At 40.2% G+C, this 10,537-nt stretch overlaps 1 protein-coding gene across 1 annotated transcript; it reads right to left on the bottom strand.

Annotated features, from left to right (window-relative positions):
- Positions 1–1,991: 1,991 nt before the first annotated feature.
- Positions 1,992–7,146, bottom strand: LOC141906772 (N-alpha-acetyltransferase 50-like). The gene is made up of 5 exons (XM_074796134.1): positions 7,007–7,146; positions 6,600–6,736; positions 5,893–6,012; positions 5,241–5,307; positions 1,992–4,390 (listed from the first exon to the last, which is right to left on the bottom strand). Exons 1-5 carry the CDS (start codon positions 7,012–7,014, stop codon positions 4,198–4,200), a joined length of 525 nt encoding a protein of 174 aa, XP_074652235.1. The 5' UTR covers positions 7,015–7,146; the 3' UTR covers positions 1,992–4,197.
- Between the last annotated feature and the right edge of the window lie 3,391 nt (positions 7,147–10,537).

The raw sequence follows: 10,537 nt of genomic DNA, 5'->3' as shown, positions 1-10,537 counted from the left end.
AAAAATCATGGCTATAAGAAAATCCATATTTCAAAATGACCGTACGACCAACACTATCGAAAACTATATAAAATGTCCATAAACCTATACAAATCAAATAGAAACCCGTTAGAACGTTAGAAAAGAAAAATGTTGAAATGCGAGCGGAAACCAGTCTCGAACACGCACACCACTGAAATGACAGTCCATCACGTTAACCGCAGCGCTACCGGGTCTATTCACCTGACGGTTCGTAGAGCTATTTTAAATTAGAATTCAACGTAGCTTAGATATTAGGTTCACGCCTACGTACATTCTTGTTCGCTCCTCTGACTTGGTAAAATTCTTTGACGCGATATTTACTCATAATCAATTACTATACGCAAATTCGAAATGATCAGACGCTGAGTTATATTTCTCTCTGAATTGAAAATTACGTTTATAAGCTGCTAGTTAGTAGTCGAATCTGAGAGAGATATATTTTATGAAAACGATCTGTCTGGAAAGTGGAAAAAGGAATAATCACGAGAATTACAATACTTCTGCTATATATTTCTATTACTTAGAAAATTTAATCCTTAATCCAACTATATCGTAATTGATTATAAAACGAGGGCAAAACTTGTTTTTATTTTGTAAGAGCCGGTCCAGTGTTTATTTTATAAACTCTTAATGAGTGCGGTTCATTACTGTTATCAATGTGTTGGATAACTACAGTGTTGCTGTCACACACTTGATGTATCTGACGCGTCCTACTGTCTGTAGAGTTCAGTACTATACGCGGGCGATCTATGAACCCCTGATCATCATATCTGAAACTAATCACAGCTCCACTGCAACCGGAATAACGAGGATTTACCGAAAGCAGCACGCGTTTATCGCTTATAACACACGGGCGTCCCCAACCTGGCTCGATTGTTAGTCCACAATCCTTGATATTGATAGAACTAATCAGTTTCGCATCAGATGTAAATACATGTACGCAAACAATAATCAAACATCCGTCCCTTCGAGTCGACATCTAAACAGTTGATGAAGTATTCTGCATCCAGCAGCTGATATTTCTTCACTCTGTTTCTATCAATCAAACTGTTTTTAGGGTTTTCTTGTAAATGCAAAACATGAATGTCTCGTCCTGACTGTATGTAGACACTGTGATCACGGGGGCCAGCGATCGAATACTCTGCCGAAGACTTTAATTTGGAAAATGGGGAAATTTTGAGCATGTATTTCAAAATAATTATCCACCAACAATGATACAATGTACATCTCGCTTGAAAAATTTGTAAATGTCAAACAAAATTTATAATGTAACGTAAAAATGAAATGAAATCAAGACTTAAACGGTAAAAATTTCGAATTTTTCAAACAGTTAATTCAATGCCTTAATTGAAATGTAGTAGAAATCGAACGGGAAGACCAACTATCTACTAGCGAATATGGCGGATCCTCGCCTGCCATACGTGGAATCCTCGATTGCTACAATGACCGTGCAACTGGAACAGGATGCCCTCTTCAGTACAACGATGATTCTGTTCAAACTGCTGGTCTCACACATGACTCTCATTCAAAACATACTGACGTAACGAACTTTGCAGTTTCTTTTGAATTTTGTAGTAATGCGCAAGTTGTTTGTTTTTTTCCAATGAAATTACAGTAATAAGCTTGCTTATTGTTGGTTGGAGATTGGTTGTATTATGGTCGAAATTTAGACGACTCCTCTTGTAAAGTGAACCCCAACTTTTAAAAAATGAAACAATTTTCTTAAAATCCACGGCCTAGTTTTATAGACTGGTATTATCTTGAACCCGGGGACTAACTCAATTCATTTTCAAACGAGCTAACCCCCTAGGTTAAAGTTTATGTCTGTCTATAAAACTGGGCGATGGACGATTTATTTCTAAAAAACTAAGGTAAACGTCTGGATAGGGGTCAAAATGTTCTGGTCCTTTTCTTATCAGAATACCGGTACCATAAAAATGAAAATCAACCAGATTTATTTTATGCTATACAAACATGTTTATTTATTATTTCACAGCCCATATAGTTCGACCAGTGAGTGACCAGCGTCCTTTCCCACTAGTTCAAAGTTACATTCAAAAATCTACGGGTAAAAAAGCTTTTTTACGTAAATCATTTATTCGAATAGATTTTCACAAATAAATAACTTTCGGTATTTCTCAGCGTGCTACAAATGCATTCACAGTTTTGAGTTTAGGACCCAGTTCCACAGTTATCGGCAAAAATTCGACTTTTCAGTTCAGATTATTCAGAGTAGACCCTTAACTGCGGAACTGGGCCCTTCAACTTTCAAAATCCCCGTAGAGCACAAACCGCTTAAAAATGAATCCAGATATTTCTGAATTTTTAACACATATTACAAAGCCCGAAAGCAGTCCAAATAATATATCTATCACTTTGAAAGATCAGAGTCAGATTTTCTCTTAACTCGGAAGAAAAAAAGCCGCAATTACGGTTTAAAAAAATTGATACCTTGTTTCTCCGCTCTGCTGAGCTTAAATGTTGACCCGGCCGGCCGCCTATCTACCCTATACATTACATTTTTGAAAATCGTGATCAATTTTACCATAACAGACCCGGCCGCTATAGAAATGAACTGTTTACAAATTCTATCATATTTTACAAAAAATTAACCGGCCGCTGCGGAGAAACAAGGTAACATTTTAGTTTAGCCTAAAATGTGAAACTGATACATTCAACCCTTGATAAACCTAATACCAGGGTCCTGTTCCACAGTTCTGAGTTAAGATTTGACTCTGGGTTAAAGCATTGAAAATGAACTAACTTTAACTCAGAGTTAACTTTAACTTACAACTGTGGAACTGGATCCATGGCTACAGCTGCTCAAAAATTGGTTAAAGATAACCGGTGGATAAATACCGAAGTAACAATGAAGTTTTAATTGTCACTAAGTCAACTATCCACTGGTTAACTGTAACCAACTTTTCAGCAAATGGCCCCAGGTTTTTTTCCTGTCTTGGAATCAGTCTAAATGAACCCCTGATATATACACCGTGGTCGTACTCTCCATACCAGCAAAATCCTAAATCACTGATCCTTACAGATCCAAATGATGAATAAACACACACAAGAATTGAATTCGAAATACAAATCACGGATCAGCTGCATAGTCGTGGCTACTAAGATTTAACACTAGTCTAAGAACATAGCGGTTCTATTCAATCTAACAACTTAAGACCAGGGCCGGGTCAGTTGCTCAAAATTTGGTTAAAGATAAGCGTGGTATAAATACTGTTTTAACGATGAAATTTCAATAGTCATTATGTCAACTTATCCACTGGTTAACAGTAACCGACTTTTAAGCAACAGACCCCCGTCTTATGATTTAAGACCATTTTAACCCTTTCCGTGCTGACTAATTATAGCCCTATTCAACCCTATAGTGCTTGAGAAAATGTGAAAATTCCGCCCTAGTGTGTTGAATAACGGGAATACCACTATAGTGTGTCTACACCGCAGCGCGATGTATCATTAGTTACTAATATGTCGCTATGTTTGACAGGTGCTGCCATCTTTCAAGAGAGATAATTACAAATTTAATCAATACACCGCAGTGCGGTGTACTAGCAAAATCCATCACCGATTTATACACTGCACTGCGGTGTAGACGCACTGAAAGGGTTAAGTGACGGCTGACCGGGCCCTGGGCTGAAAAAACACGAATGACTTCAGTAATGTAATGACTCATCAATAATGACGACTTACAAGATAGTGAATAGAATTAGAAATACAAATTGGGACTCAAAAGATGACTTCAAAATCACTGTGACAACTTTACAGCGAGATGGATTACGAATTACGAATGGGACTCAAAATAGAGATGACTTATTAATATGACGACTTATCCGAATGACGACTTCAGCTCGAATTGACCGAATCAGTTTGACTTCCGAGATCGCGGTTATTTATTCTTCGCGATCGAATCCGACGTTTAATAAATCACTCGTCGGCCGCGGAAAACGTCGTTAACTCATCGAGCGCGAACGCATGTAAAAAGTCTACGAGTTTAGCCGCGAACTCAATGAGTTTTGATCGTCTGCTGATCGTCATCATTGTTAGCAGACGCGTATAAAAAGTCTACGAGTTTCGCCGCGAACTCAATGAGTTTTGATCGCCTGCTGATCGTCATCGTTGTTAGCAGACGCGTGTAAAAAGTCTACGAGTTTCGTCGCGAACTCAATGAGTTTTGATCATCTGCTGATCGTCGTCGTCGTTGTTAGCAGACGTCGGTTTCTTGCGGAAGGTTTTCTGCAGCACGTATGCGTCGGCCGGCTCGATTTTCTTGTAGTAATTGTCTTTTTTCTCGACGATCTCGAAGCCGAATTTCTCGTAGAACGCGATCGCGCCGTCGTTGTTGATTTGAACGTGTCTGCGAGAAGAAAAAAAAAATGAGAAAAACTTTTTTCTAAATCACGAAAAATGAGAATATCGAAGAAACAACTCGGAAATGAGTACAGTCAACCCTCGATATACCGCCCACATCGGTGCAGAATGATTTTGGTGGTATAGAGAGTATGGCAGTAAATCGGAGGTTGATAATAAAAAAAAATGTCGCAATTTTTTTTTTTGAAATCACGAAAAAGAAGAATCGAAAGAAACGACTCGGAAATGAGTATATAGATTCTAGAAGATAGATTGTGTTTTTGATATTCCGGGGCCGGTTTTATCGACTGGTATTAACTTTAACCCGGGGGTTGACTGGAACTAAAAATGAATCGAGTTAGCCCCCGGGTTAAAGTCAATACCAGTCGATAAAACCGGCCCCATGGATTTTGGATTCATTCAGAACTGTTTAGTTTGTTACTTCAAAAATTTGCGAAATTAGCTGATTTCAGAATTAAACAATAGCTGCCAGTCGGCCATCTTGATTCTGATCGGGCCAGTTTTTGTGCTGCAGACATATTTTCCCTGGATACATGTATGAAACAAATTTTTAAAAATCCATTGAAGCATCTTCAACTTCCCGAACAAACTGTCTACAGAAAGTTGGACATATTAAGTGAATGCGCCTGTCGGCCATCTTGATTCTGATCGGGCCAGTTTTTGTGCCGCAGACATATCTACGCCGGATACTAGTATTAAACCAATCATCCAGACAATCCATTGAAGTATCTTCAAAACATCCCAAACTAACTAGATTCCGTCTACAGATGGATGGACGTAAAATGAACGCGATAGCAGGTTGGGGGTTGAGTTAATAAAGATCATTTGAAACTTACAAGAAAACGTTGTCATAATTTCCATCTTTTTCGCAGATGTTCAAAACATGTATCAACATTTCTGTACCTGAAACAAATCAAACTGGTCTTTAGAATATGGGAAGTATCTCCATGGAAAAATATTCCACTAAACTGGGACTTTTAAGTCTCCACAAGAAATCCAACCTATACAAAGAAAGCAGGACTTTTTTTTCTGAATCGAATATCCTCAAAAAATACATTTCGGACTCATGCTTAAACATCGGAAGATGCCGATCAGAAATATCCACAATGAGCACATTCAAAATCATAGAAAACTCTATTATTTTCAATCTAATAAACTCGACGAGGAACACCAAATTTCAGCGAAAAATTTACACCCGTCAGAATCCCGCAATATGGAAAAAAGCAGCCCCAAAATCCTTGAATTTTGAAGACATGAAATCAATTGATGAGCTACATAAATCAATCTATTCATAGAAAAATAATCACTCCTGTATAACATGAATTATGCACACAAAATTAGCAAAACATTGTGACGATCCACCAGGTGTCACTAGTGTGCAGTAGGACATCAACTACTGCAGTAATAGAGGATTCCACTTGTGGCAAGTGAACATCCACCAGGTGTCACTAGTGTGCAGTAGGACATCTACTACAAATTGAAACCTACCTATACCATATCTCCTATAAGGCGCCAGACATCCTAACGTCATTATGTAGAGGCGTCTCTGATTGTCAGCTGTATCGACGCGGCAACAAACAGCACCGACAACAATATCATTGAAATATGCTGCAAATATATCAACAACATGTAAACATCAAACCGAGTTCACGCCACACCACCAACCAGTTAGAAACACAGGGTTTCATTTGTAACATCACTGGAGCCAAACACTAATTCGAGATGGCTTTGATTCGTTTATTCTCGGAGCTACCCACTAGAGCTCCGAGTGCTTCAATTCGTATATTCATGGAGCCACCCACTAGTGATATTGTCTCTGAACACTTTCATTCGTATATTCTCGGAGCCATCTACTAGAGCTCCGGGTGCTTCAATTCGTACATTCATGGAGCCACCCGCTAGTGATATCGTCTCTGAATACTTTCATTTTTTATACTCTCGGAGCCACCCACTAGGGCTCTGAGTAGCCAACAGTGAGAGCATGAAATACTTTGTTTTGATTTTTGGAGACACCCTCCAGTGACTAGAGGGAAATGGCAACAAAATGCATCCATTGTTTTGTATAATATACTATATTCTTGGAGCCACCCACTGATTGAAAGATGACTCAGAATGCTATTAAGAGAAAGGATGTACCTAGTTCGGTTATGATTTTGCTGCTTCTCACGGAGCCACCCCAAGAAATTCCAACCTACCTAATTTCGCTAGTTCACCGACTTCAAGAACGTCTTTGTAGAATTTCTCGTTGTAAGACACGGGAAAAACAACTTGATTCAAACGTTTTAATTGTTTAATATTGTGAGGCGTCACGTCACCTAACTCTATACGTCCCCTGAGAGCAAACGAGAAAACAAAATCGTCAAATCAAATATAGCTGCAAAGCGACAGCGACAACCGTTTCCCTGCGTAGCTGCACTGTCCATTTCCTCATCCAGGACCCAGTAATACACAAAAATATCAATCAATTGCTCAAAATATTTTTATCGAATCTTATCACGTCAGATTAGAATAAAAGCTTATTGAATTGTATTTATTTCACATGTTTAAGCCGTTTACTGCGGAAATTTGAATTCCTAATACCGTTAAAAGCCATGAGGCTTACCTGGTCATCTTGACCTGTGTTCAGTGCTGTTTCGAGTCGGATCTAAGCGAAAATCGGGCCCAAAATCGAATAAATTCGGATTTTATTTCGGCTCAGCGTGGTAAAATCGGCCGCGTTATTTACCGCCGATAACAGTTGGCTGAATCAGTAGACTGGTTACCGGTCCCTAGCTGAATCACGCCAACTATTTATCACCGAAAACCGATGGAAATTAATCAGCGCGAAGTGGGCGGGCCCCGGTGGGATGCGATTCAGTCCACGAGCCTTCCGATATCTCTCCACAATCTCACTATATTGTGAAATTGGTGACTCGTCACTATTTTCGATGTTCAAAATTTCAAATTTTTTCTCATTTTCATACTTTATGAATCAAACACACGCCAAATTCAGTTTGCTTAACATGGCCTCAGTCATCACCGTTGAATACTGACACGACCCGACAGTCCGCCTCTTTTGCGTACCACACGATAAAGGTCGTCATTTCTGGAACGTCGACGAATGAATCCCGTTTTTAATCAATTTCAATTCAATTCAAAGTTTATTGTATCCTTATATTACAGATATTACATGAGACAGACATGGCAATAAAATAAAACACTAAGAGATACTAACAAGAGAGAGGAAGAGTAAAAAAAAAACACATTTGAACGATAGAAACAAACAGGCGCTCATAATGTTATTAAATAATAACATACAAGGTTACAGGGAGAATGTATATTATATGAAGATTATGAGATGATATATATCACTCACTACTTAACACGTGTATGTGGATGTCGTCTTTTCATAAATCGTCAGCAAAATGTTCGTCCCTACGCGACGCCCTTCCAACAGCGACTTAACTCTTTCGCTGGGGATACGAAATCGTAAGGGTCAGAGGCGTGCCCGGTCACCGGCCGATCGTATAATTCCCAGGCCATACGATTTCAAATCATTCCTCTTGATTAAACTCATGATCAGTTAGTTTCATATATAAGGTGAATTTTACTAATTACAATTCAAAGAATTTGAGAAATAATGGATAGATTTTAATTGAATCTGTACGAGTTGTACAATGTATGAATGCACACTAGCGAACAAAGTGGAACGCTCGCTTGTAACAGACTTTCGCTCCCCTCCCCAACTCATTGTGGGAAAAGCGAGTTCGAATCCCTCGGTGGGCGAAGATGGTTGCCTGTCCAATTTTGCTCTAGACAGGTCACCAGTCCAATTCTGCGCCACCTGCAATCGCAGTCACATCCTCGCTTGCCAGGGGTCCAGTATCACTCCCGAACTCGCTTCCGCCAGCCCCCTGGCCTCACGAAGCGTGATTTCATTACTGGCGCTGTTGCGCATGACGTCATATATCGATTTGCGAAATACTTCCTTGTTCGGTAAACGTTCGCTGATTGGTCAATTTAACGGGAAAACCAACAGAAGTCTACTGTCGGTTTGTTACAAGCGCTTTGATTGGTACGACCGGATTCTGGTCGGCTAGTAACGACTCGTGAGGTCAAGGGGTTCGGGGAACAGCTTTAGCGTAGTGGGTTCGAATCCCTTGACGGGTGAAGATGTCGCAGTCAGGGCCAACTTCGGTTATTAGTTCCGACCACTAGTCGACTAGCTACGAAAACCGAACACACTATAGTTCGGTCGTAACGTATTTCACAATGTCGGCCATCTTGAACCTAGGTCCGAACTGTGGCGACCGTGCTCAATCATTTCCGGACTATAGTTCCGACTAACGGACATACATTCGGTTTCGATTAATTCGACTAACTCAGATAACCGAAGGTGGCCCAGGAAGATACCGGCAACCAGTCTACGGGAAAATAACTAACATCCTCCTCGCTTGCCAGGGTCCAGTATCACTCCCGAACTCGCAACAGCTTTAGCGTAGTGGGTTCGAATCCCTTGACGGGTGAATATGACATAATAAATACTGGCTTCCCAGACTTTGGGATAGCGGGCAGGCAACCAGTCCTAACGTGCAATCAGACGCACTAACGTCTCAATGAACGACTTCCCACATCCTCCACACGTGTAGACCACACACGAGGATGCGTTTACTTAATAAATGACAAAACTGGTTTACGGCTACGGTTTGACCAGCCGAGATAAGGCTAAACAAAAATGATACCTTGTTTCTCCGCAGCAGCCGGGCCATTTTTGTAAAATATGATAAAATTTATAAACAGTTCATTTCTATAGCGACCGGGTCTGTTATGGTAAAATTAATCACGATTTTAGAAAAAGTGATGTATAGGGTAGATAGGCGGCCGGCCGGGTCAACATTTAAGCTCAGCAGAGCGGAGAAACAAGGTATCAATTTTTTTTAGCCTAATTATAGAAACAGGATTTGGGCCAAACAGTCACCCGAACCAGTTTTATCGTATATTAACACTCCTAAAAAACCTGGATCCGGGTTTCGGATTATGGAGGAACGACCATCAAGATTTAGACAAGATGATTATCAGTTTAAAACTAAATGCAATTGCGAGACCCGATTAAATAGTTCAATGTTGTCAGTCATAGAAGATCGCTTTACTGCAACCAATGTATAACAACTTACTTAAGATTTAAGGCCCCTAACATAAAACTCCATCGTATGGTGTGTACATGGACCACCACCGGATCCAGAATTTCGGAGGGAGTTGACATAAAAAAAACTTGAGCGGATCACGTGATTGAATCACCACAGATCGCGCTGAATAAACAACACAACGCAATAATAAATACATTTATTCGGGTTTACAAAATAGATTCTGGGATTTCAGTTTCTGTGAACTTGTTCTACAACACCAGTAAAAATGTTTGAATTATGACTATCAGCCAGCTGTATAGCGTCTCTGTCAATTCTATCAATGACAACCACGTTTTGATTGACGAGAGTTAAAACAAAAAATTAAGCCTAGCGCACATCGACAAAGCGACTGGAGACAACTAGTTGCTAGTGAGCGAGTACCCCGCGCACATCGAAAATTTAGTAAAAACCAGCAACTGCGTGGCTCATGCCGGTCGCTAGGTCCATAGCGCACACATCGACAGCAACTGAGATGTGGTTTAGCAAATATTCTTGAGGGCATCACAAGTCACGTGACAAATAGCTTTGTTTTAGTCAGTTACAACCATGTGTTGTTGATTATGGAGCGCTCACATCAACGGATATGAGAGCAACTGAGTACAACTAGTTGCTCAAAAGTAGAACATGAGCAACTGGGTGGAACTGGAGATAGATGGACGCTAACCAGTCGTAAGCTCGCTCACATCGACAAATTCGAGCAACTGATTGTATCCAGCCAGTTGCTCTCATGCGCCGAAAACTGCCTGGCAACTAGTCGTCTCCAATCGCAGTGTCGATGTGCGCTAGGCTTTAGTATTCATCATAGAGGTGATATAGAGGTGAGATAGAGGTGATATAGAGGTGATATAGAGGTGATATAGAGGTGAGGAGATAGAGGTGAGATAGAGGTGATCGTGTGCAAGAGATTTAGACTGAGATATTAACAAAACGTGGCTGTAACTGATGGGATTAAAGAACAGCGACTGTTC

The sequence above is a fragment of the Tubulanus polymorphus genome, chromosome 6 (genome assembly GCF_964204645.1).
Source record: "Tubulanus polymorphus chromosome 6, tnTubPoly1.2, whole genome shotgun sequence".
NCBI classification, from domain to species: Eukaryota; Metazoa; Nemertea; class Palaeonemertea; order Tubulaniformes; family Tubulanidae; genus Tubulanus; species Tubulanus polymorphus.
This window is presented reverse-complemented; position numbering and strand designations above follow the sequence as displayed.

Excerpts from the sequence above, each read along its gene's own strand:
- LOC141906772 (XM_074796134.1), bottom strand. Across the intron at positions 5,308-5,892 it reads TTATAGGAGATATGGTATAG|GTACAGAAATGTTGATACAT; the intron begins GTAGGTTTCAAT and ends GATTTGTTTCAG. Across the intron at positions 4,391-5,240 it reads AATTATGACAACGTTTTCTT|ACACGTTCAAATCAACAACG; the intron begins GTAAGTTTCAAA and ends TTCTTCTCGCAG.